Source organism: Bubalus bubalis, chromosome 14 (assembly GCF_019923935.1).
Source record: "Bubalus bubalis isolate 160015118507 breed Murrah chromosome 14, NDDB_SH_1, whole genome shotgun sequence".
Taxonomy (NCBI): Eukaryota; Metazoa; Chordata; class Mammalia; order Artiodactyla; family Bovidae; genus Bubalus; species Bubalus bubalis.
In genome coordinates, this window is record NC_059170.1 from 16910469 (window position 1) to 16938216 (window position 27748).

At 44.8% G+C, this 27748-nt stretch overlaps 1 protein-coding gene across 2 annotated transcripts in view; it reads right to left on the minus strand.

Annotated features, from left to right (window-relative positions):
* The window catches only part of CTNNBL1 (catenin beta like 1), a 170494-nt gene that overhangs the window by 19568 nt on the left and 123178 nt on the right, over positions 1–27748 (minus strand). For both annotated transcript variants that reach the window (XM_006051738.4, XM_044927661.2), the window contains exons 12-13: positions 7551–7648; positions 5791–5871 (exon numbers count right to left, since the gene is read on the minus strand). In XM_006051738.4, coding sequence (XP_006051800.1) covers positions 5791–5871; positions 7551–7648 — 179 coding nt within the window. The remainder of the gene's footprint in view (positions 1–5790; positions 5872–7550; positions 7649–27748) is intronic.

Here is a 27748-nt window from a genome sequence, read left to right on the forward strand (position 1 = left end):
ATACTGTAACAAATTCAATAAAGACTTTTAAAATGGTCCACATTAAAAAAAAATTCTTTAAAAGAATGCTCAAGGCCATACTGCAAGGGAAGAGGCAGAGGAGTTGGGCCAGGACCCAAGTCCCCCAGCTTCTCCTCTAACGGTAGAAAGGATGATTGTGATTGGGAAGGGGGCAAACAGGGAGGAAGGAGAGAGCTGGGAGTGGGCATTTGGCTAAATCTGCCTCTAGGAAAGAGGGAAGCAGGAGGGAGGGGAAAGCACTACCGCATCCCCTCCCCCACCAGCTCCGGCTTCTGCATGTGCTATAAGCTGTGGTCTGCCAAATTCATAGACTGAGAAGTTTGCGAACCACTGTTCAAGGAACAGCTGAGAGGAGCTCTCAGCAGGATTCCCTTTTTTTTCTGGCTTGCCCAGAAGCTTCCAGCACAGTTAGCAGAAGACCTGACTGCAGTCTCACACTTCCATTATCTACACAGCTTGGTAGGTGTGCTTTATGATCACGGACCCCACTCATTTGCTCCTGCACTTTACCTCCTTTGTACAAATCTATAAATGAGTGTCAAATGCTAAGGAAATCGTCAAAGTCTCTCTCAGCCGTCAAGTCCTGCGGATACTGTTTCATTACAAGAAGTCCGTTTTTCTCTTTCCAGGATAAAGCCTGGGATGATTTAACTGTGGCAAAATTAGCATGCAATTTGTAAGTCATTACGGTACAAAGTATGTGGCGAGAAGGTTTTATTGAATAAACCTGCTGAGAATAATTTTCCCAGGAACTAAAAAAAGGAAAACCTCTCTCCAAGGCTCTTTCCTTTCTCTTTTAAAATCCCTGCCAGTACCTAAATAATTATCTCTTATTTCTGACATGCAGAAGCCTGGCAACCCTATACATTGAACCAGCAGAAGCCAGAAGAAACCCATGAGAAGTCAGGACATCTGCCCAACAACAGGGACCTTGGTATTTTCTGGGTTTCTTGTTGCTTGGGGAGTCAGGTGAAATCTGCTGAGACAAGCACCCTGGGTATTTACAGACCACAGAGAACTGCTGCTCACTCCAAGAGGCTCAAGAATTACATGCCCTTTAAAAGTTCAGGTCAAATCTTGTTAACCAGGAAGCCCCAGGGTATGTTCAGATGCTTTGTGGCCCTGGAGTCTCACGGACACTGCATATAACATGAGAAAGCGGTGGACAACTGCCCAAGCCGTGGAAGTCTTCGCTAGTTAACAGATTCTTGCAGTAACGCAACTGGAACCGAGTCTGTATATAATACAATTATCAGTCTGTCCTGCAGATGCTTCTAAATAAGAGGGTTTTAATATAGGTATACGTATGCCACAGAATGTACACAGTTGTAGAAAATATTTTTTTTGATGATGGGGCTATTCAGGGAAAATACAAATTAGGGTTAACAATGAAAGTTTAGATATAATGTAGGAAACTCTGGACTCTCTATCTTCCTGATACCCACGGACAAATATTAATTTTAACTCACGAGTAGTTGTCTTTCATTTACCGCATGTTAATCACTAAGTAGGTCCTAAGAACATGATGAACAAGAGGGATGAGAGTCGTAGAGAGAGAGAGTCAACAAATGTATAAAGTAATCACAGGTCAGGAAGAAGCACTGGCAGTCGGGGGGCACTGCTTCACACGTGGCAGGGGGGTCACTCTGAGGGGCTGACATTTAGGCTGAGACCTGAAGGCGGAAGGAGGCACCGGCTTGAGAAGAGGCAGGGCAGAGGGAGAAGCAAAGACTATGAGACTGGAAGCTAAGGCACAGCAGCAGGAAAGAAAGGAGAAGTGGGGGTGGGGGGTGGGTCTGAGATCCCACAAAACCACGCAGCACAAGGGAAGGAAGAAAATATGTGTATGCGGAGGGCTGGTGGTAGAAACAGTCCTCACAGAGAAAAAAGGAAAGGTTCTCTCGCAACTCTCCATGCCAGGACCTGTGAAAGCAGCTTTCACCTGTGTGATATCTATGTCACTGAATTCTGAAATGTGTAATTCCTCACACACCCACAGGTTGAGATGTGCACCTCAAAAAACAGAACACCAGAAAGGAAGAAAAGAAAGCTGGAGAAATGAGGCTGTGTGTCTGCAGTAGGAGAACCTGAAGCAGCCTGGCTCTAAAGTCCATGCTCCCCCATCACACCTTCTGTTCCTGGAATATAACTTAACAGTGGCCCCCAAACTTAACTTGGCCTCCCACTGCTGCTGCTTTGCTCCTGCTCCTGGAAATGCCCTGTACGTCCCCCTTTGAGGTGCAGCTCGGCTTCTGCCTCATCCGCAGGACTGTTCAGGGTGACTCGAGTGCAGATGGCCCCCCCGCGCCCCGGATTCGTCCAGCCCTCGGCAGCAGTAGCAGTGCTCCCTGGGCCCCTTTTTCTCTCGACACTTGAACCTGTGCTCACCCCAAGCCAGTGTCGAGCTGATAGTGCCTGCACAGAGCAGGTGCCTGAGAAACACGTGCCACATGACGGGATTCTTTTCGGTGCATCCTGGTCAACTGTAAACCCGTGGACGTCTGCACGGTGCCCATGGCAGTCTGAAGTCTGCAGGGACAGCGGTGGCTCCGAGACACTCAGACTGTCAATACCTGATCCTCCTTCTCTTGGTCAATTTATTTAAGGTGTTTTTGTTGCAGGCCTGGCACAATATATGAGATATTTATTCTTTACAGATCTGATAGTCAACGTTATCAAGAAAAACAAGGATTCAATTCTGGTCAACAAATATTTGCTGAATTCCTAGTAGGTGTAGAACATTCAAGTTTAAAGAGAGTAGGGTGGAGTGAGGCAACAAACGGTCTGTGACTTACGGGAGGAGGCCGCATGAAGGAGAGACAGGAGAGAGGTTGTTGGTTCCAAGTCCCTTTACGCCTGGGAGGCAGCTTCACCTGGCAGGAGCCTGAGTGCTGGCGGAGTGCGCTGCTCACAAACGTACCCCTCGCCCCCCAGCCCGCCCCGACTCTCTGAGCAACACCAAGGCTGCTGAGCACTGACAGCCTTGGAATGTTTGCCAGGGCCCAGCTGAACGGCCTTGGCATCAAGGAGACAGATGTTTGTCAGGGAATGGCAGGGCCCCGCACCTGTGGCACACGGAAGCACTGGGGATGCTGGGGAGAATGGCTGCAGCCGTTACTCTCCATCAGTGCTAATCAATTTCATACTCTCTTCAATGCTGATAATAGATAATCTTGTGGGAAGCAGGCCAAGTTTCCTAACAGCTTCATGCAAGCTGCTCCAGAATGCCCAACAGCTTACTCTGGTCTCTCTCAGAAAACAAAACAATACCCCTTCAAAAAATAGAAAAAACAACAACAAGCAAAAACCAAAGCTTATTCCAGCTTAGCCTCAGACAAAGCACCGGATGGTGCCAATGCTCTGGTCTGCTAGGACAGCTCCTTCTGGGTTATTTGGGAAGGAGGATGCTCTTAGGAACAGGGCGGCCTGGCTTACCTAACAGTTACACAGGAATTACAAAGGAAGCTAGGAAAATCTAGTAACAGCAGCAGCTAAGTACTGAGCAAGGTACTGACATACTTTATGCTTGGTCTTCATAACAGCACCGAAAGGGAGGTGTTACGTCCATTTTACAGATGAGAACATCAAAGCTCAGAGAGGGGACTTCCCTGTAAGTCCAGTGGTTAAGAAGCTGCCTGCCAGCATAGGGGACACGGGTTTGAACCCTGGTTCGGGAAGATCACACATGCTGCGGAGCAACTAAGCCTCTTGAGTCCTAGCTCCGCAACAAGGGAAGCCACTACAATGAGAAGCCCTCACACTGCAACGGAAACTAACCCCAGCTCACTACAACCAGCCTGTGCGCAGCCAAAAAAAAAGGTTGGGGGAGGTCAACTCATTTGTCCAAGGTCTCAGAGCTAGGAAGCAGCAGAGCTCAAGTTCAAATCCAGGCTTATCTGGCTCCCTACGCCTCATGCTTAACTTTCCACTAGACTGCTGCTCTTCTATACAGAAGACAGCAGCTAATCAACCTCTTACTATGCTTTTCATTTATTCCATTTTCAAAAAATGGCAAAGTTACCAAAGTATGTTCACCTGAACCTGAGGGAAAACATTAAGTTGGAGGGGACTTGAGAGACCCCTTTGCGGAAGCCATGTTATAGCTAAGAACCCGGGCTACATGAGGCGTGGTGACAAGATGAGGCAACGGGTGAAATTGAGGTAGGTGCCTGCACTCAAATCCTAGTCCTCGGACTCCCAGGTGTTCCTGCTACCAGCCCTGAAAATCTCCTTCAGCAGATAACTTGGGGGACGCCATCAGAGCTGGAGTTCTAGTTGTCCTGGGGCTGTCTCCCTACAAAAGTCTAGGGAAAATTCAATCTGTTTCTAATTATCGTTCAGTCTAAGAAAAAGAATACACCACTCTGGCATTTTAACAATCACTAAGTATCGACCATGTACAAGCTGCTGTAAAGGGAAGAAAAGATGGAAGAGGAAAGTTTAAGCAAAGAATAAAATAGAGGGGGTGAATACAGGGCTGTGTGTAGAATATGCTGGTATCTGAAGTCCAGCCTCAGAATTTAGAGCCTCTGCCGGTTGTCTTGTAGTAGTCTCATCATATAAAAGAAGACAGTCCCAGTCAATCAATCCAATCAGTCAACAAACATCTGAGCACGCACCAGGTTTAGAGAGCGCAAGGAAACCACAAGAATGATACACACGGTTACTGTCTCCTGCTATTTATAAACGAAGGTACATTTTGTGAAAGGGAATGGGTAGCTAAGAAGGACACAGACAACAAGGTCACTGTCTTCCCCAAGCTCTAGTCTCTCACCCTGGCCTGAGGCACATCTTGAGGGAAGATGCTTGTGCGATTCCCAATGCACACAGCTCTGCCTCACGGCTGGCTTGCCCCAACAACACAGAAGTGGGGGCTGCGGAGGCGCGCACTCCCACCAGTGAGGCTTCAAAGCCTCAAGTGTGTCTTTAAGGCAAGAAGAGTGAAAAAAGGGAGTGATACAGCAAACCAAGACACAAAGAAAACGACTCTGAAAAAAGCAAGAAAAGGATCATTTTGTAACCTGACCAAAGACTGAAGAATGTCTTGTAGGGAAGAGAATACAAATCGGACATTAACCAACAGATATGAAAACCTGTCCTGATTAAAGAGACAGATGAGAAAGCTACCGAGGCCAGAGATGGCAGAGAACAAAATAGAAGGAGGTGAAAATACAGGAGGTAGGGTAACATCCGTGCTAAGTCCGGCCCCTCAGGAAAGACAGCCTGCAGGTTTCACCTCTCCCAGCAACCATCGCATCAGCAAGAGCGGCTCAGTCACTGACCCAGTGTGCGGGCCAGGCCGCGCAGCTCTGAGCTCCCTTCTCTAGGTCTCCAGGTTCCATCTGCAAATACAGGAACTGGATTCAATGACCTCCCAGTTTCCTTCCAGTGCCTCCCTGTAACTACTGAAGCCAGGAAGTGTGTGTGCCAAGACACACTCTGCCAGGGTGGTACCAAGTCACAGCACTGTGCCTTGATCAGGTTTTCAAGGAGGAGCTCTTGTCGGGGTACCTGCGCTACCACCCAGACTCCCAGGTCAGCCCTGGCTCGACTGTACACATCTGCCCTCTTTAGGGACTTCAATCCTGTTAGAAGAGCAGTTATAACCGCTGGCAGACCACCCCCTGCTCAGGATGACATGCTAACTGGCACATGAGGGCAGGTGGTATCTTTGTCCTGGCCTGTCCAGTGGGAAGATACGGGGTGCACAGGGACCCAAATGGAGTGCAAGTCAAGAAGAGCTGGCAAGAGACAGGCAGGGATACATACATGCTTTTCCCCTTCAATCTTCTTGTCGGCCACCTGCACTGCATCCAGATATTTAAAATGCAATTCCATCAGCCTGTCAACCTGAAAGAGAGGTGTTTCACAGGCGTGAGTGAGAAGGGAAGAGAATACCAGGGCAAGAGAACAGCGGAGCGCCTATTCATCTCACTGTCGCTCTACACAAAGGGAGAGCCCCTCTACCAGTTCTCACTCTGGATCTGAGCTTTGCCTTGGAATGGATCAGGAATGGATCAAACAGCTGGGGCAGAACAAAGCAAACGCTTAGCATGGATACTGAACACAGGTCCATTCCTGAAGGACATCATGTGTTCCCAGCCCTCCTTGGACTCCCCTGAATTCAAGCTGTTAAAAACAAATAAATCAATAAAAATTCAAGACCCTTCTTGCAAAGAAGAGGAGCTTGAAGTTACATACTTGATATTCACTCAGAACTTTACCGAAACTTCTTTTTTTCAAACTGAAACCTTTCATGTTCGGATTCTGCCCCAGAGCTAATCTTTTTTTAAAAAGGTCTGAGTAAAATCTCTTTAGTTGCTTTTGAGTGAGAACAGAGTGCAAGAAAAACTCCTTCAGCAACTTAAAAAAAGCCCTGACTTTTGCTTAGCAGTAACCTAAAAACCAGTTTCAAACTTCACAAAAGTCGCTTCAAATATGGCCCAAGGAACACTCAGTAGGTTTGAAAAAGTTTCTTTTTTTTTTTTTCCCCTTAGACTTCCAAGAGATTGAAGGAACACTGTGAAGCCAGCCTAGACTTCTGACCTCTTTTTACTGGGTTGGCACCACCACGGCTGTTGGTAACCCTGGAATTTACCCAGTGTGTGTTGTGTGTGTGTGTGTGTGTGTGTGTGTGTGTGTGTGTCCATGTGCATGCATGAGCACCCCATCACTTAGCTGTTGACCCCATAGACTGTAGCCCACCAGGCTCCTCTGTTCCTGGGATTCTCCTGGCAAGAATACTGGAGTGGGTTGCCGTTTTCTCCTCCAGGGGATCTTCCTGCCCAGGGACTGAAACAGCATCTCTTGTGTCTCCTGTATTGGCAGGTGGATTCTTTTATTGCTGAGCCACCTGGGAAGCCTGTTTACCCATGGGCTGGTATTAATAATAGATGTTGCTTCAACATGGCATCAGACAGGAAGACTGTGCCCACACCTTCCCTGGTTAACAAGGAAGACCCTGAAATCTTACAGGTTTCAGTTTACAAAGTATTCTCATATCCACTATTTCCTTAAACATTAGAAAAACCTGATAAGGTAGGCAGGGAGCTAGAGAGCAATCCTAATTTTAAAGATGAGGAAACTAACACATAAGACATTAGATGGTGTCACCAGGGTGACATGACTGCTAAGATGTTCTCTGTCCTAACCTGATGGCCTTTTTCTTTTTTTCCAGACAACAGTTGCATTTATTTCTATTACTTATATGGGAGCAAATGGTTTCACTGCATGTTAAGAATTTTTAAAGCACTGACTTCATCTTTTCCTCCTCGTCTTAATGATCCATAATGGTACATTAGTGCATACAGAGATGTTTCAAAATATTTGGGGTTGGGGAAATTGCATTTGGAAATGAGAGGCAGGACAACCAGAAAACTCTCTGAGACCCAGAGCAATGGGGCCCAGATGCTGGAGAGGACATTTTAGGGCAGGATCACTCTACCCAGCACTCCTCAGATCGCATTGGGGAAACAGCCCTTTTCTCCCCTTGGGTCCTGGCCCCATCGTACAGTCCACCAAGCACCTACCTTCTCACTGTCATTTTCAGTGAATTTATTCAGAAGCCGGGTCCGCTGCTGCCCTCTCAGGTTCCGCAGGAGGGAAGCGAGGATCGAACAGACATGCTCTGGGTTGGGAAGGAGAAAAGAGAACATGCTGTGATCAGAGCAATAATTATTACCTCTCTTCAAGCCTGATCTGGTTCTATTGAAGGAGGAATAAGTAGGCCTTCCCTGACTGCTGCTATTGATTAATAAGACAAGAACCTAAACTGTGTCAATGGAAAACTAAACTGATTTTCACAGACAGCGCAAGAAATATATTCAAAGGGGATTACATCCCCAAGGACAACTTGAGCAACTGAATCAAAACTAAGTTAGAATTTCTGTTCTGCCTGGAATTAATTGAGTTCTATTGTCCACAACAGAACCTCAAACTAATCTCTGCATTTACAGAAATAACCTGTGAACAGTGTATGAATACTAACCATGAGGGGAGCACGCGATGAACAAACAAGACGTGTTCTATCATATTCTCAAATCATCTTAAAACTTTCCCAAGCAAATATCCCAGAATTAAATCAGAAATATGATGGGGTCCCAGAGCTATCACTTACATTCTGGTGTAGCTATAATCCTTACCTGTTTAAAGACAGCTGGATAGTAAGTACTTCAAAACGATAACCGTTTTTTTTTCAGTTCACATAACCTATGGGCTTCTATTATGAGATACTATTATTCTAGCCAGGGCAGAAGAGGGTAATTGAAAGGTATATTATAGGCTTCAGCTGTTAAAAGGTTCTTTTCTTTAAAAAGAATTTTTAAAAATCAAGAATAATGACCTTGAAATGGAGATGGCAGAAAAACGTTTATTTTGAAATAAAATGCCCACAGTGTGGGCAACATTCTGTTTTGAAAATGGAGTGAAGAACACCTTCATATGCAAATTTACCGTGAGTTCTCAAAAAGTCACTTGATTATTAAAGTCACAAGGAAGAATTCTTATGGTAGCACGGATACAATTTTGTATTTGTTTTTCTCCTCACTTATATCAGAAGCATTCCTCACTACTTCATTTCCCCAATCTCCTAATGTGAGAGTTATTCACCTTCTTCTAGCCACATTCACCTCCCTGGGGATCTCATCTAGTCCCATAGCTTTAGAGACCAGTTGCACGCGTGTGTGCCCAGTTGTGTCCGACTTTTTGTGACCCCATGAACTGCAGCCTGCCAGGCTCCACTGTCCACGGGATTTTCCTAGGCAATAATACTGGAGTGGGTTGCCACTTCCTACTCCAGGGGATCTTCCTGACTCAGGGATCGAACCAGCCTCTCTTGCGTCTCTTGCGTTGGCAGGGGGATTCTTTATCACTGTGCCAATGCTGACTACTCCCAAATTCTACAGGTCAGTTCTGTTCTCTGAACACAGGTTCATGCATTCATCTGTCTACCTGCTCTCTCCACCTGGTTGTCTAACAGGTCTTTTAAACTGAACATGTCCAAAAACAAGCTCCTGACCTTTCTCCTTAGACCTGTGCCCACAATCTTATCCGCTGAATTAACGGCAACCATGCTCTCCAGTTTCTCAAGTCAAACACAGTGGCGATACCCCTGATTCTCCTCTTTCTCACACATCCCACAGAAACCTTATCAGCTGTACCTTCAATTACATCCAGAATTCCATCTCTTCTTACTGCTGCCCCCCCACGCCCTTCATAACTCTGGCGCACAGTAGTGAGAATACTCAACAGCCTGCTGTGGGACTCTGCGTCCACCCTTGCCCTCTTCGCCTTGATCTCCATAGAGCAGTCAGTTAAAACCCAAGTCACACCCTATCACTGCTCTGTGTAAAACCCTCTACTGAGCCCCAACTCACTCAGACTAAATACTGTTTTCTAACGTTAGACATGTTCCTGTCCTGGGGCCTCTGTGCCTACTGTTCTCCCTGCCTGAGACACTCCTCACCAGGATATCTGTGTGGCTCAATCCTCAGACCCAGTCCTACTCAACTGTCCTCTTCTCAGTGAGGCTTATCTTTGGCCACCCTACTTAAAAATGAAAAGCCCCAGTGCTGCCTATTTCCAAGTCTTACCTGCTTTATTCTTCCCTTCAGCACTCATTATCTTCTAACATGCTGTGCAAGTTACTTGTTTGTTTTGTTTACTGCTGCCCTTCAATTAGAATATAAGCTCCTTGAAGGAAGGGATTTTAGTCTGCTTTGTTCACTGATATATCCCTGGCCTCACAACAATGCCTGGCACATAGTAGGTGTTTCAGAAATACTTGCTGAATGTATGGGAAGAAAGCAGGTTTTCAGTGCAAGTTTTTGGTGGTAGTGGTGGGAGGTGGGGAGAACCAGACAAACAAACCACTCTTGAATTCTTGGTATTTTTCAAATGCCTTTGTATAGCTTTCACCTCTTGTACACAGTGCCTATCCCAAGTTCAGAGTAAGAGCACCTCTGCATTGGTAATATACTCATCAGTTACAAAATTGGTCCTTAAAGATATTTTGCATTTGGAAATGAGTGGATAACTTTTTCCTAGGGAGCCATGAGTTTGAATAAAAGATCTCTAATTAGTAGATTCACTTTTTTAAGTATAAAGTTTTTCATAAAATATGCTGTAGAGAGAGAGGTATTAAACAGCTTGTCAAGGTGACTCCTGAGTCACCCCAATATCTTTCTACTAACTTTTGTTGTGAAGCTGGGATTGAGGTGCTTTAATCTCCATCCTGAACAAAAAGGGAGGGGAAGGGAACAGGAGTGGGGCGAGATGAGAAAAAACATCCTGAACCTAAGGTAAGGACAGTGAACGGCTCAGCTCAGGGTGACAAAGTAGAACAAGAAATGATGTCTTTGGAGGCTCATGGCAGGCAAAAAAAAACAAAAACAAACCACAAACAACTTCTGTGTATATCAAGGGGAAAAGATTACAGGAAGGAAGACGGGGGGATATAATCAGTTCTGTAATCTTGTGCCAAACAACCAGATGTGGCTCTGATCTCTCAGCTGGTGAACAGACGTGGGACAGGTCATAATAAAAGTAGTGAATTTTAACAAGCTTAGTTCTGAAACTTTGAAATTACTCAGCATGACACCTGTTAACAACCTCCATGTATGTGTATATACATATATATATATATACATGTATGACAATCTGACACCCGTAGAGGAAGGAAAAAAAAAGATCAGCCCGGAGATCTCACAAATTATCTGGGCCAAATCTCTCATTGTACTGATAGAAAAATCGAGGTCCAGAGAGAAGTGACTTGTCCACACAGCTAACTGGTGAAAGAGGTAGAACTCAAACTTCAGATGACTCACTCAGTCATTCACTGACCACTTATCTCTGTGCTTGACAAGCACTTGGTGATCAGAGCTTCCAAACAGCACAGTATCCCTAACCCTAAGGACGTGCTTATTTCACAGAGAAAACAAAACAAGAATTACAGTGCAGTGTGCCAACTTTCATCACTGAGGTAGGCAGAGGGGATGCGAGGAGCACAGAAGAAGCATAGCAGACCTAGAGGGATTCCCACTGGAGGTAAGGAACAGCTGAAAATCATAAAAGCACACAAAACAAGTCATGGCTGACAACTAGGTAGAGAAGATAGAGCACTCAGGAAGAAGGAGCCATATATGCAAAGGCCAGTGTGGATGGAGTGTTACACACACATGAGGGAGGCGAGGCCAGCCAGGTGGGGAAGAGTCTGAAGAGAAAAGTCACAAAAATCCACAAATGAATTTTAAGCTGGAGACAGACGATACTAGATAAGAGTTTAGCCCAATCCTTGGCTGCTAGATTCCTTTCAGAGATCAAGATCAGGAAAATATTTCTCTTTCCTGATGAATTTTTTTGTTTACCTGAGTTCCTGCTTTGCCTTGGCTACCAGGAAGCTCAAAGATGAGTCTATATTCAACCACAGGAATCAATTTTTAAAAATTGCTTTACTATTGATTCCTTCTGTTCTCCACCAATGAATTTTTAAAATCAAAGTGATGGATGCATCATTAATGGTTATATAGTTATGGTTAAAAACCAAACTATACAAAAAGGTATAAATGTCCTTAATAGTTATTCACTGAGCATGTACTAATACATTTCCCCCCCTACTCCTCTTACTACCCTGTTCATCTCTTCCAAATGACAAAAAACTACTAAGTATCTTGTGTATACTTACAGGGGAGGGGGAAAAATGTATCTACATACACACACACACACACACACACAGGTTTTCTCTTCTATATCTTTCCATATCAACACATTTTTTATTTTAAATGGTTATACAGAATTTCACTTAACTTATTTATCATAATTTAACTAATGTCCCCAATCGTGGTTATTTCACATGGATTCCAGTTTTGGGTTGTTTTGTCTTTGCTGTTAGAAATAATGCCACAGTGAACATCTGTGAACACACACTCTGGCACTTATACCTTTATTTCTGGCATGGATACACTTTTGCATGCACCCGTGTTCTTGCCTGGAGAATCCCAGGGACGGGGGAGCCTGGTGGGCTGCCATCTATGGGGTCGCACAGAGTCAGACACGACTGAAGTGACTTAGCAGCAGCAGCAGCAGCAGCAGCACTGGAAGTGGGTGAGGCAAAAGCTACTGACACATAACGTTGAAAAACTAAAAGCAAGCACAGGTGGACTGACCTAGGGCCCGTGCGATTACAGCAGGAAGAGACATCACTTCTACATGCACAGGGTTGCGGTGGGGGGTGGGTGGAGGAAGGGGATACTGAAGACAGAAACACACTGGTCTGTTTTTACTGTCTATATTGTTTCCTAGAAGCTGGAGATAACTTGGTCTACAAAATAGTTCAAAAAGAAGCCCAAACTATTACCAGGCCAATTCAACTAAGGTATATAGATTTGCCTATAGTAAATAAAGGACTGAGGAACCCAGAAAAAAAAATTGTTTTTGGAAAAACACTGACAAATGGTCTTCCAAGAAGGCTGTAGCAACTGACTTTCACCCTCAGTATGTGTATGTATGCACTGTATACATATAAGCAGCTTGGATGATCACCTTTATTGTGTGGGAAGCATGTAACTTAGTAGGGAAAGCTTACGTTTTGGAGTAGGACAACATGGTTTACATCTAAGCTCCCACCACTTGCTCAAGAACATGACCTTAAGTAAGTTAATTAACCAGTATGTGCATGTAGGTATGTACTGTGTAAGATGAACATACACATATATCACATATACACATTGAGAGTAGAAGCACATTGTAAAAGAGTATCTGTTTTCTCATATCCTTACTCAGATTAGATATTATCCAACTTAGAAATTATGACAACCTGGTAGGTGAAAAATGGAATCTTCTTTTGATTAGCACGTTTTTGTTCTTGTTATGAATAAGGTCAAACTCCTTTGCTGATGTTTACTGACCATTTGTATTGCTCTCTGTGTGAAGTGCCTAGCCTTACATCCTTTGCCAATTTTGATTTCTATGAGCTCTTTATGAATTAAGAATATTACCCTTTTGTCTTTTACACTGCAAATGTTTCCCCCAGTTTGACATCTGTCTTGACAAATTCTTACTCAAAGCCAAGATTTAGCATCACCACATTGTTTTGCTGTAATTTGCTTCAAAATCCTATCTGAAAGTAAAAGCAAGCAGGGTACAATAATAACTGTCACCAGTTCATTGTGTATCTATAACAGTAGAATTCAGTCTGTATACAATATTTTCAATGAATCTTCACTAGTAAGCTATCAGAAAGGTACTACTCCTATTTCTGTGTCATAATGCAGAATCCAAGTGTCAGTGCAATTAATCAACTTACTTAAGGCCATGTCCTTCAGAGAGTGGTGGGAGCTTAGATTTGAGCTCGTGTTGTCTGACTCCAAAACGTAAACTCTTCCTAATAGGTTACATGCTTCCCACACGTAAAAGGTAATCCAAAGCTTTTAAAGAAGGAAAATAAGAGATCAGAAACTAAACTGTGCAAAGCCCAAAAATGTGCTTCATGAGGGGCTCACTGAGTCCAAAAGATAGGCACTATGCAACCGTGGATGAAGGAAAAACTCAGCAGTTCCAATGAGAGGAAAATGAAGTGAAAGGCCATCTGGAGGTAAGACATGACTAACAACCCCTCTTTTCTCTTTTACTGAATCACTCTTTCCAGAAGTAATTTCTGCTGCTGCTGCTGCTAAGTCGCTTTAGTCGTGTCCGACTCTGTGCAACCCCAGAGACGGCAGCCCACTAGGCTCCCCCGTCCCTGGGATTCTCCAGGCAAGAATACTGGAGTGGGTTGCCATTTCCTTCTCCAATGTAGGAAAGTGAAAAGTGAAAGTGAAGTCGCTCAGTCGTGTCTGACTCCTAACAACCCCATGTACTGCAGCCCACCAGGCTCCTCCGTCCATGAGATTTTCCAGGCAAGAATACTGCGTGGGATGCCATTGCCTTCTCCGGAAGTAATTTCTAGTAGAGTCCAAATAAAGAATGGAGCAGTTCTACAAAATACTGAACCAGAACTTCTCAATAATTCCCTTGTTTCATCTTCCTGATTAAGATGGATGAGGAACTGTAAGAAAATGTTCCTCTTTTTGGCTGGGCCTAGCGGCCTGCAGGATCTTAGTTCTCTGACCAGGGATCAAACTCGGGGCCCTGTTAGCGGAATCCTAAGTTCCAAAGAATAGCAGGGAGAGATAAGAAAGCCTTCCCCAACGATCAATGTAAAGAAATAGAGGAAAACAATACAATGGGAAAGACTAGAGATCTCTTCAAGAAAATCAGAGATACCAAGGGAACATTTCATGCAAAGATGGGCTTGATAAAGGACAGAAATGGTATGGACCTAACAGAAGCAGAAGATATTAAGAAGAGGTGGCAAGAATACACAGAAGAACTGTACAAAAAAGATCTTCACAACCCAGATAATCACGATGGTGTGGTCACTCACCTAGAGCCAGAAATCCTGGAATGTGAGTGCGCCTTAGGAAGCATCACTACGAACAAAGCTGTGGAGGTGATGGAATTCCAGTTGAGCTATTTCAAATTCTAAAAGATGATGCTGTGAAAGTGCTGTATTCAATATGCCAGCAAATTTGGAAAACTCAGCAGTGGCCACAGGACTGACTGAAAAAGGTCAGCTTTCATTCCAATCCCAAAGAAAGGCAATGCCAAAGAATGTTCAAATTACTGCACAATTGCACTCATCTCACACGCTAGCAAAATAACGCTCAAAAGTCTCCAAGCTAGGCTTCAACAGTACCGTGAACCATGAACTTCCAAATGTTCAAGCTGTTTAAGAAAAAGCAGAGGAACCAGAGATCAAATTGCCAACATTCGCTGGATCATCAAAAAAGCAAGAGAGTTCCAGAACAACATTTCTGCTTTATTGACTATGCCAAAGCCTTTGACTGTGTGGATCACAACAAACTGTGGAAAATTCTGAAAGAGATGAGAATACCAGATCACCTGACCTGCCTCTTGAGAAACCTGTATGCAGGTCAGGAAGCAACAGTTAGAACTGGACATGGAAAAACAGACTGGTTCCAAATAGGGAAAGGGTTATGTCAAGGCTGTATATTGTCACCTTGCTTATTTAACTTATATGCAGAGTACATCATGAGAAACGCTGGGCTGGATGAAGCACAAGCTGGAATCAAGATTGCTGGAGAAATATCAATAACCTCAGATATGCAGATGACACCACCCTTATGGCAGAAAGTGAAGAACTGAAGAACCTCTTGATGAAAGTGAAAGAGGAGAGTGAAAAACATGGGTTAAAGTTCAACATTCAGAAAACTAAGATCATGGCATCCGGTCCCATCACTTCATGGCAAATAGATGGGGAAACAGTGGAAAGAGTGGCAGACTTTGTGTTTTGGGGCTCCAAAATCACTGCAGATGGTGATTGCAGCCATGAAATTAAAAGACGCTTACTCCTTGGAAGGGGAGTTATGACCAACCTAGACAGCATAGTAAAGAGCAGAGACATTACTTTGCCAACAAAGGTCCGTCTAGTCAAGGCTATGGTTTTTCCAGTGGTCATCTTTGGATGTGAGAGGTGGACTGTAAAGAAAGCTGAGTGCCAAAGAATTGATGCGTTTGAACTGTGCTGTTGGAGAAGACTTTTGAGAGACCCTTGGACTGCAAGGAGATCCAATCAGTCCATCAAAAAGGAGATTAGTCCTGAGCGTTCATTGGAAGGACTGATGTTGAAGCTGAAACTCCAATACTTTGGCCACCTGATGTGAAGAACTGACTCACTGAAAAAGACTCTGATGCTGGGAAAGATTAAAGGCAGGAGGAGAAGGGGACGACAGAGGATGAGATGGCTGGATGGCATCACCGACTCAATGGATATGAGTTTGGGTAGACTCTGGGAGTTGGTGATGGACAGGGAGGCCTGGCGTGCTGTAGTCCATGGAGTCGCAAAGAGTCGGACATGACTAAGCGACTGAACTGAACTGAACTTAACTGAACTGAACCGCTGGATGGTCAAGGAATTCCCAAGAGAATGTTCTTTGTATGTCTCAACAAGATGAGGTGTGGGGTGCTGGTGGCACAGAGAAAGAAAGTATCAGGAGCTGTAATTTTCACAAAAGAAAATGTAATAAACAGAAGAATCATTTTTTCTGGAACTAGATAATATTAACATGCATTTCCATAACTCATCACAGCCTGGAGCAGCAGATACCTTGACCAATCGCAGTGGTGCACTAAGAACAAATGACATATACCTGTTTGCTTGGGATTTTTAAGTAACGGACAGGTTGCCCATTTCAGGAGACCTGAATCTGCCTATGTTCTTTCTGTCTCTCTCTTTCTCTGAGTGTTGTGGCTGGCTGTAGGTCACTGGTGCCTGCCAGATAGGAAAATACTTCATCCACCCCAAGTTTTGTGCTTGTACGTGAGCACAAACACACACACACAGTTTCATTAGCCACTAATAAATGTAGCTTCCCTAGGAACAGATTTCAGCCCAAGGTGGTGTCAATTTTTCATGGACAGAGGAGATGGGGAGAGCTGCTGGCACAGAAAGCAGGGGAGATAACAGGTTTATCTGCTGGCCAACACCGCTCAGCTGCTCTGTCATTTCGACAGGATAAAATGGAGCTGAAGGATGGCTATGGAGCTGTCAACACGGACAGGGCAGATGCGGTGGCTGCACTGGAGAACAATCTATATGGCAGGGCCTGGGAAGAAAAGAACATGTGATGTAGAGCGGTGGCTCTGGCCCATTCTTCCCCCAGATCAACTCTTCAGGGTCTCTCAAGAGTGATTAGCAATGAGTTAGATGCGCCCTGGGTATATTAAAAAAAAAAAGTCACTCCGTTGTGTCCGACTCTTTGAGACCCTATGGACTGTAGCCTGCAAGGCTCCTCTGTCCATGGAATTCTCCAGGTAAGAATACTGGAGTGGGTTGTCATTCCCTTCTCCAGGGGACCTTCCCGACCCAGGGATTGAACCCAGGTCTCCTGCATAGCAGGCGGATTCTTCACCAGCTGAGTCACCAGGGAAGCTCTGGTGCATATACAAGGTATCAGTTCAGTTCAGTTCAGTCACTCAGTCGCGTCCAACTCTTTGAGACCCCATGAATCGCAGCACGCCAGGCCTCCCTGTCCATCACCAACTCCCAGCGTTCACCCAAACTCATGTCCATCGAGTCGGTGATGCCATCCAGCCATCTCATCCTCTGTCTTCCTCTTCTCCTCCTGCCCCCAATCCCTCCCAGCATCAGAGTCTTTTCCAATGAGTCAACTCTTCCCATGAGGTGGCCAAAGTATTGGAGTTTCAGCTTCAGCATCAATCCTTCCAATGAACACCCAGGACTGATTTCCTTCAGAATGGACTGGTTGGATGTCCTTGCAGTCCAAGGGACTCTCAAGAGTCTTCTCCAACACCACAGTTCAAAAGCATCAATTCTTCAGCGCTCAGCTTTCTTCACAGTCCAACTCTCACATCCATACATGACCACTGGAAAAACCATGACCTTGACTAGATGGACCTTAAATAACTCCAGAAAGAATGAAGGGATGGAGCAAAAACAACACCCAGTTGTGGATGTGACTGGTGATAGAAGCAAGGTCCGATGCTGTAAAGAGCAATATTGCATAGGAACCTGGAATGTTAGGTCCATGAATCAAGGCAAATTGGAAGTGGTCAAACAGGAGATGGCAAGAGTGAACGTCAACATTCTAGGAATCAGAGAACTAAAATGGACTGGAATGGGTGAATTTAACTCAGATGACCATTATATCTACTACTGTGGGCAGGAATCCCTTAGAAGAAATGGAGGAGCCATCATGGTCAACAAAAGAGTCTGAAATGCAGTACTTGGATACAATCTCAAAAATGACAGAATGATCTCTGTTCGTTTCCAAGGCAAACCATTCAATATCACGGTAATCCAAGCCTATGGCCCAACCAGTAACGCTGAAGAAGCTGAAGTCGAACGGTTCTATGAAGACCTACAAGACCTTTTAGAACTAACACCCAAAAAAGATGTCCTTTTCACTACAGGGGACTGGAATGCAAAAGTAGGAAGTCAAGAAACACCTAGGGTAACAGGCCAATTTGGCCTTGGAATACGGAATCAAGCAGGGCAAAGGCTAGTAGAGTTTTGCCAAGAGAACGCATTGGTCATAGCAAACACCCTGTTCCAACAATACAAGAGAAGACTCTACACATGGACTTCACCAGATGGTCAACACCGAAATCAGACTGATTATATTCTTTGCAGCCAAAGATGGAGAAGCTCTATACAGTTATCAAAAATAAGACTGGGAGCTGACTGTGGCTCAGATCATGAACTCCTTATTGCCAAATTCAGACTTAAATTGAAGAAGTAGGGAAAACCACTAGACCATTCAGGTATGACCTAAATCAAATGCCTTATGATTATACAGTGGAAGTGAGAAATAGATTTAAGGGCCTAGATCTGATAGATAGAGTGCCTGATGAACTATGGACGGAGGTTCGTGACATTGTACAGGAGACAGGGATTGAGACCATCCCCATGGAAAAGAAATGCAAGGTATAAGCCTTGGTATATGCAAGGGGACTAAAAGTTTGATTCTCTAGGGTCAGTTAGAACTCTGTAATTTTCAGAGCTGAAAGGAGAATCAGAAATCTTCAGTTCAATTCCTCTTGGATTTCAAGTATAGAAACAATAGCCTAGATAAAGGATGTGATTTGCTTCCGGTCAAAAGTCACTTTTCAGGCCACTGAAATCTAGATCTGCAATTTGAGGCAAACCTCCCCACCCCCACCACATTTTTTTCTTCTTAAAATCATGATAAACACTTTTGAGAATCTGATGAACCCTTATGTATGCTATTGTCTCACACTCTCTCTCTCTCTCTCTCTCTCTCTCTCTCTCTCTCTCACACACACACACACACACACACACACACACACGTCAGAGTGTTCTCATCTCTTAGGGTTGACTCCTTGGGTTAAGAACCAGATAAGAACCCAGATAAGAAGTCTTTCCAGAATGGCACAAACAGACTGTGGCCGTCGCTCTAACCAGCCTCTTACATGCTGCTGCTGCTAAGTCACTTCAGTCATGTCCGACTCTGTGCAACCCCGTAGATGGCAGCCCATCAGGCTCCCCCATCCCTGGGATTCTCCAGGCAAGAACACTGGAGTGGGTTGCCATTTCCTTCTCCACTCTTACATGCAGTGTGTGCCAATTTTGTAGAGAGTAAGGTGGAACTGCATTTCCCACCCTTATTCTTAAAGAAGAATGGTCCAAACCCCAACAGGCTAACATCAGCTGTCTCTGTGAAGAGAGCTGCTTAGCCACCCAGGCCTGTAAAACAAGTCAGTCTATCAGCGTCTGCTGCTGAGAGCGACGCTGAGGGGACTAACTTCTGGGACCTCCTCCAGAAACGTCAAGTGAATGAATGAACGACTGATGTGGGGCTTTATGATCACACGGACTTGGATTCAAATCTTGCCTCTGGCACTCACTAGCTGGTTAAACTAAACCATGGGCATGTTGTTTAATTTCTGAGCCTCAGTTCTCTTATTTGTAAAATGGGGCTGTACCTTCTATCTATTAAGTCCATTGTATCAAATGGGCCATGTGCACAGTAGGCACTCAACAGACCTCGGTTTGAGACCCGCTGCACTGAAAGAGAGCATCACAAGAGATTCTCTCACCTAGGCACCTGCCAAAATTGTCACCTTGCTCCTTCCGTGTTGCATCCTGATCACATGTTGGCCTCTGAACATGTTTCAGTCAGCCTGGGTTATTCTAACTAGCTCCTGCTGAGAAAAATAGGAACTTGAATCACTTGACTTTCTCAGCTGGTAGGGCTATTTTCTACAACTCGAGATTTGTTCTAACCCTAAAATGGAACAGGGCCAACTTCACTCAGACTCTTTAATCCCACAATAAATTAAAATAAAGAGCTTTATGTGTGGTTGCCTTTATAGAAGCCAAATAATACATGATTATGGGAGACCTGTGGGCAGCCCTGAGGTGCGTAGTGGCTATTTACCAGTAGGCTGAAGGACACGGCACATCTAAGCAGAGATGGTCCTTTCCTTTAATAAAACTAAACATACTTTGCCATGGTAATCATTTGCCTTTTGATCTTGCTGCAAGAGCTGAAAACACAACACACGATCTGCAGAGGAAATGAAAAAGATGTTCTCCTTTATGAGTTTCATAATCACAGACAACTAATCGCAGGGCACAAAGTAGTACACACACCAACCATTCCTTTACTCACACTTCTGAGTGCCCACTATGTGCCAGGCAATGTACTAAACACTGGGACTGCAGAGATGAAGGAAGATGGTCCCCTCTAGAGAAGCTATTCTGCATCGTCTTATGAGCAAGGCTGGGTGTATTACATGGCAAGGAAACGTCTGTGAGCTCACAGCTCCAAGTGTTCTGTGCTAAAGTTGGTAGACCAAATCTAGGATCTTGGGTTCTAGGAGCACATTTAATTCCTGAAGCACAGATCTGGACCACATTCTCGAATCCTGGGACAAATGGACTACTATTTACATTAATGAGTCTCCCAAGGTGAGGACTGGGGTGGGAGTGGAAAACAGGGAAGAAGGTGACAAGGTGAACAGTAACAATCTCCAAAGGTGACCTCCTCCTCTTTCCATGACTCTGGATTTCGCGGGGGCCCCACTTGCATCTCTGTTGGCGTTTTGGTCCCATGAGGCAGGGGAAGATCACATCCACCAGAAAGGAAGAGGAGGCACTAACCAGCTGAGCTGGGCCACACGATGGTCTTTGGCATAGGAACGGACACTAATTCATTTATTCATAAGATAGACTCCTACAACATACAAGATGTAGAGTTTGGGGACCGAGACAATCAGACAAGAATTCTGCCCTCTAGGTGACTCAGGTATATTATGTCTAAAATTACTTGACAGAAAGTGACAGTGAAGGGGAAAGGGGCAGAAACTACTAGTGAGGCAAATACTCTGCCAGCGAGGATACCTGGGGCAACTGGTAGGCAAGATGGCACTTGGGCTGAGCCTTGAAGAGAAGCAGGCAAGAGAAGAGCAATGGGAGCGAGGGTATTCCGAGCAGACGGCCAAGCACGATGCAAAGGCATGAAGCTGGAGTGCACAGGGTACGGGCCAAGAACTGAGACGAGATCAGCGTGGTGGGAGGGAAGGGGGATGAAAGGTACTTAGTGTGGCAGCCTGGCTGGGAGGGGGGTCGGGAAGAGGATGGATACATGTGTATGTTTGGCTGAGTGCCTTTGCTGGTCACCTGAAACTCTCATGACATTGTTAATCGGCTATACACCAATAAAAAAAAGTTGGGAAAAAAAAGGTAATTAGGTTGGCAAGGTCAGGGAGGGGTGCAGATCAAGGATAAATAGACACACTGGCCCATGGAAAGCGGACCCTGACCAATATTCTGATGGCCTGGCATTTAAATGTTGGCCTAGCATGGCTCATGGGGGAATAAATTCAGGGCTGCTCTGCCTACCCAGCTTCAGAGCCTGCATCTCCTTCCAGCAGCCCAAATGGTTAAGAATGATATGGGTCAGCCAGAGTTCTATTCTTAGCGTGGAAATGGTCCCTGGACTTCAACCATCAGGCCCATGTCAAGGCAAGATTCTGCAGGGCCAGTTTAAAATTCCAGGCCATGCTGCAGAGCTGCCTTTGTTTCCATGGAACATTTGAGGCCATTAGCTCTTTTGTTTTAAGGAAATCACACAGAGGTGGTCTTCCCTCAATTCTAAAATTAAAACCATCTCTGTTTTATTGCTGAACCTTGCTGCCCACCTCCCCTCTGAGCTCCCCCAGATGGAGAGACATCCTGCTTTCTGGTAAGACTCTAGATGCAAACAGGATGTGTAAAATACCCTAATTAGATCGATCTTGATTTCAGTAGGGGTGTGCTGGAATACAGATTAATCTGTTCCATGCCTGGCACTGGCAGCTGAAGTAGCAGGAGGCCCTGTCAAATCAAGCTATAACATCACACTCCTCTGTCTCTGTTATTATTTTTTTCCTTTTTTACATTTCATTATAATGGACATCTGCCTAGCAGGGGATGTGGTAACCCTAGAAGAGTCACGTGTGTGTGCTCAGCCACTCCAGTTGAATATTGATGCAAGTCAAATCAAACGCTTTTCTCAAGACAGATGGATCTGTGTTAGCATCTATATATAGTCCCTTTTAACACATACACAAAATACATACATTCCTATTCTTCACAAACATTTGCTGAATCCTGGCAGGCACTGGGCTAGAGACTGGGGACTTAAAACAGGCAACATTTACTGTAAACCTACTATGTGCCTCTGTGTGCTCTGCATGTATTACTTCATTTAATTCTCACAACAATCCTTTGAAACATGTTTATTATTCTCCCTATTTTACAGGTATGAAACTAGAGACTCAGGAAAAAAAAATTGGTCTCCCAGAGTTTCTCAGCTATTAATAACTAGGAAGTGACCTCATTAGTTCCACTATAATACAACTTGATTATTTTCCTCAAGAGTTAAGAAAAAATACCCGGTAACAATATTAAAAAAGCATTCAGCTTTCTTAGCAGTACCAATAAAATCATGAGATAGTTTCATTTGATAAAGTTTTCAAAATACCTGACGCCTGGAAGGCTGTGGGGAGGGGAGCCCCCTGCGCTGCTGGCCCATGAATACTGTGGACGCAGGACTGAAACCACTCTTGCTGTGTGCATCTCCCCAACAGATGGTGCGCTCCTCCAGGGCAGGGACCACATCTTATTCACTGCCACACCTTCAGTGTCTAGCCTCGCGCCAGGCATTCAACTAATACTGAATTTGACATCCTAACTATACAGTATGGTAAGAGTTAGCTATCAAAGATATATCTGTATAAAAAAGAAATAATAACTGACTCCCTGACAGGGACTGGATGAACCAAACTCTGAAGGATGAGAAGGAATTTATCAGAGAGACAAAGGCGGGAACGGCATTCCAGACAAGAGATTTAAAGGCATGGAGATAGAAATGAACATGACACAGGACAAGCTGTGGGGGAGGGTGGGGTGTGGTGAGGAAATGGCTGGTGAGGGAAGAGAGGTGAGCAAGACCCTCGTAGACTCAACTAGAGTCTGGACTTTATCCTGCAGGACCTACAGAACTGACAGAAAACAGGCAGCATGACCAGATTTCTGTCCCAGAAAGATCATCCTGGAAGATGTGTAGGAATGTACACTGGAGGAGAAGCAGGATCAGATCCAGATTATCACAGAAACATATGTAATAAACACAACAAATTGCATTTGGGTATATCTAACAGGTAATTCTCCCTAAGCAAAACCTGAAAGAGATAATGATCTTTCAGAAAGAAGCCCAATTTCCCTGCCCTCTTTCTGGGGGAAGAAAGGAGGTGCAACATAAAGATCACCAGAGTAAAGAGATATAGGTTTCCAGTCCATACTCAGAGGAAAATCTTCTATGTGCCTCTAACGAGGTCTCTTGTCCACCTACTCTCTGGGCCTCAATCTCCGTGACTGTAAAACGAAAGAAGTAGCTTGGAAGATATACAAGGTTCTCCCTCGATTCAATAACAAGACTCTAGTTATCAAAAAACCCATGAATGATTACCAAATGACCTAGCAATTCCACTCCTTGGTATCTACTCATGAGAGAATGAAAACATACGACTAGAAAGACTTGCACAAGAATGCTCACCGCAGCTCTATTCACAATCGCCCCCCTCGTGAAACAGTTTGTAACAGGAAGAATGGAAAGACATCCACACGATGGACGACTACAACATGGGTGACTCTCAAACACAGTGCTGAGGGGAAGCTTTGCCCTGCAGAGAATACACTGCCTGAGGCCGTGGACACGAGGCTCCAGATGAGGTTATTTGATGGTGAAAAACTCAGAACAGATACCTTTGTGAAGTGGGGGAAGGGATCTGACTGGAAAAGGGCATGAGGGAACTTCCTGGTGTGGTGGTCAAGTCCTGTACCTTGACAAGAGTATAAGGAAGGAAGGAAGTGTCAGACGCTCAGTGGTGTCTGACCCTTTGCAACCCCATGCACTGTAGGCCGCCAGGCTCCTCAGTCCATGGGATTTCCCAGGCAAGAATACTGGAGTGGGTTGTTGCTATTTCCTTCTCCAGGGGAACTTCCCGACCCAGGGATTGAACCTGGGTCTCCCGCATCACAGGCAGGTTCTTTACCATTTGAGTCACCAGGGAAGCCCTGACAGAGTATGTATTTGCTCAAATCCATCAAATGCTGCATTCAAGATCGGGGCGTTTCACTCTATGCAATTTTATTAAAAAACAAACAAAATGCCTGAACTCTAGGTTACTGATACTCATACTGAAGAGCTAAGCATGAACTGTACTGATGTCTGCAATTTACTTCATGCATCAAAAAGTCAAATGGATGGATGGGAGACAGAGATGGACAGACACATGACAAAGTGAATACAACAGAATGTAAACTGTACAATCTAGGTGGTGGGGACGTGAGCATCTGCTGTACCGTTCTTTCAACTTTTCTGTATACTTGAAAATTTCCTTTAGGAAATGTTGGGAGAAAGGAGGCAAGAAAAAAAAGAGAGATGTGAACTTGGAATATATTATAAATGATGAGATCCCTAAAGGCCATTTTTCCAAAAAGTGGCCTTTTAATATGTCTGTTATTTGAGATTTTGAATGCATTTTCCACTGATACAGGCCCACTGAAACCCATTTAACCTGAAATATGGCCAAAATTAATTCAGTATTCTCATTTTCCAGTTGCAGTGAGATTCTACAAAGTGTCTAAGCATCTACTGAGTGCAAAGCAATATGACAGGCGTTGCTTTTTAAAAATTTACGTCCACTTTCCCATGGGATTTCTTTCCTGCCTTTCAGGGTTCCAGTAGCACTATAGATTTAAGAAAGTGTTTAGGTGCTAGCTTAACTAATTTACAGACTTGCATCTGTGGGAAAATGGGCCTTACAGCAGGAAAGGGCTATACGTATGCCCAAGAAATGCTTTTTTCTACTATACATTCTCACTACATATTCTCCAAGGACTCAGAGTGGGAAAAAAAACAAAAAACCCCCCAAGGATGTGGCATCTAACACTCCTACTCAGGGCTTAAGCTGAAAGCAAGAAAGCTCCCAAAGTCTGAGGTTCATCTGTCAGGGAAGGTCCATATCTCAGATGAGCTGAAGGAGAGGGCCATGAAGCTCTAAGTGCCTGCCACGTGAGTAAGCGACTATCTCCTGTGGAAATGACTTGGTCTGTCCTTCTCTATGGCTCCCACAAGGTGCTCTGTCAGTGGACCAGCCCTATCACTCCAGCAGTGGCAGTGTGGTCTGAGAAGGCAGCTGGTTCTGGGGAGCACCATGAAGGATGAGCTGGGCACCTGTGGCCTCAGACTTCTGGGGCGGCCTGGACAAGCTCTGCCCAAGACAGATGCTCTGTACCAAGCGGCAGCAACCTGACTGGTTGAGACTGCCAGCTGCCTAGCCGATTTCTCCTCTTATTTCGTACTAATAGAACCTGTATTTATTTGGTAATACGCCCAGCTTAAGGAAACAAACCACCTCTTCCCTTATAGCTAGGTATGACTGTGTGACTAACTTTGGGTTAAGACTTAAGGTGAACTAGTACTTGGGACTTCCAGGAGGGGACATGCCCCCTTCTGCCTGTTCCCTCCTCTTTTTGCTCTCCTGCAGTATGGGATACACAGTAACCAGAACTCTAGGAACCATCTGAGACCAGGAGGCAACCTTGGAAACAGAAGCCAGGCATTTTATAAAAGAAGGAGTTTGGGGCACATGAACAAGCAAACAAGCCCGGCCCTGTGATGCGGGAATAGAAAGACAGAAGGCAGCTGGGCTCTGGACGGCACTGTGAGGGTGCAGCCAGTCCTGCTGACCTCTGGGCTGACTTTACGAGAAATAAAGCCCCGGTGTTCTGCAACTGCAGTTCCTAACTGATATACTAGTCCTTTTCCAGGAAGCCCAAAGACAGACTGCATTCTGGATTTACCCCGAGAAGCTGAATGGACAGTCTCACTCATTTTTGGAGCCAGCCATACAAGCCAGTGGGGAAAGTCCTAGAACAAGGAGTAACTGCTGATAAAAAGGTACATTTCCTTCTTTTCACTTCACTGTCTTGAAGAACCTCCTTAAGACACTTTCCTATTACGTTCTGAAGAACCTGGCTGGCAGGACTGATACAACTTAAAGAATTTTTTTTTATATATTAAAAATATTAACCCTCATCCATATAATGGCAGAAATAAATGCCTGGAGTTCCAGCACCTCTGTTTTCTCTGCATTCCCCACAATGCTCACGGAAGCAGCACTCACACCTGGCAATATTCTGAAGAACTGGGATGAGATGGTGCTCAGATGCATGGTTTCTGACTCACAAGCCTGAGTCTTTTGCTGATCCCACTTGATGAAGCCATCTGAACCTCAGGGGTGGCTGGTTACCGTTTCCTTTCCTTTAGCACATCACTTAGAAGTATTTCATCTAAATTAAACGGACTCTGTGACCAAGAAGCTCTTCCAGGGTTAAAAGGGTAAATTATAGAGTTCTCACTCCTCTCTCCACCCATGCCCTACCAAAAAACCTTTAGATCCAAAAATGAGACAATCTCTGTGGATATTTGTGCTGCGACTTTTTTTTAGAGTCCTTTTCAATGCTCAGCTTACTGTATTCTCAGATAAGCCTAGAAGGTTAGGCGAGCCCAGCAGAACCCTGTCACAGCATGGACACACGAGGGTGAGCACAAGTGCCAGAATTCTCTCCCACTCTCCCCTTCCTTCATCAGTGGTTTCTTCCCTATCCCAGTTCCCTGCTCTCCAAGTATCAACCTGCCCTGGCACAGGAGAGCTGATCATCACAGCCCCAAAGCAAGGGAGGTGTTTTCACACTGCTCTCAGAGCCATCCCTGGATGCCTGCTTTAGATCAGAAATTCAGTTTAGAAAAAAAAAAGAAAGAAAGAAAGAAAGACCTGTTTTCAGGGCCTTCAGGGAATGATCTAAACCTACGTCTGTGCTACTTTCATCTTATTCACTAGTCCTGCCTTTGCACTCTTCAAACAGCCACCGGCTCCTCCTCCCATTCTTCCCACATTTTAGCAGCAGAGTCCTCCTTTAAGCTGCTGCAGCCTCACCAACTGCTGGGCTCCACACACTCTACCTTCAGACTCCAGGGCTTCAGCGGATTGCCACAGAAACCAGAAAAAACCTGCTCACAGACCCAAGGTGGCCTTATGTTCATTTTCTTGAAGTCTGACTTCTTAACCTTTCTTCCATCAGCCAGTCATACAGCAGCGCAAGTAGAGAGGAGTTTCAGAGCTGCGCTAACACAGCTCTTTCGTTTCCAGTGTGAGACTAAGGAACTGAACCATTCTGCAGTCTTGCACAGACCAAAACCCACTGGGAAAACATGCAGTCATCTCTGCGAAAATGCTTCAGAACCATATTCTAACTGGTATTAGACTCAAAACAGGGAGGTGATAAAGGAACCTGACTAATCCTAAAAAACAGTGCCATTTGTGAAGACTGATTCCATGTTGTTTTACGATTAAGATATAATCAAACAATTGGCAGATATATAGAGTACTTTGCCATCATCATTTTCTCTAAAGTTAATTTTTCCAGATACTCAGTGCAACCATTTTGGTGGTGGTGGTTTAGTTGCTAAGTCGTGTCTGACTCATGAGACCCCACGGACTGTAGCCCGCCAGGCTTCCCTGTCCATGGGATTCTTCAGGCAAGAATACTGGAATGGGTTGCCATTGTTGGACAAGT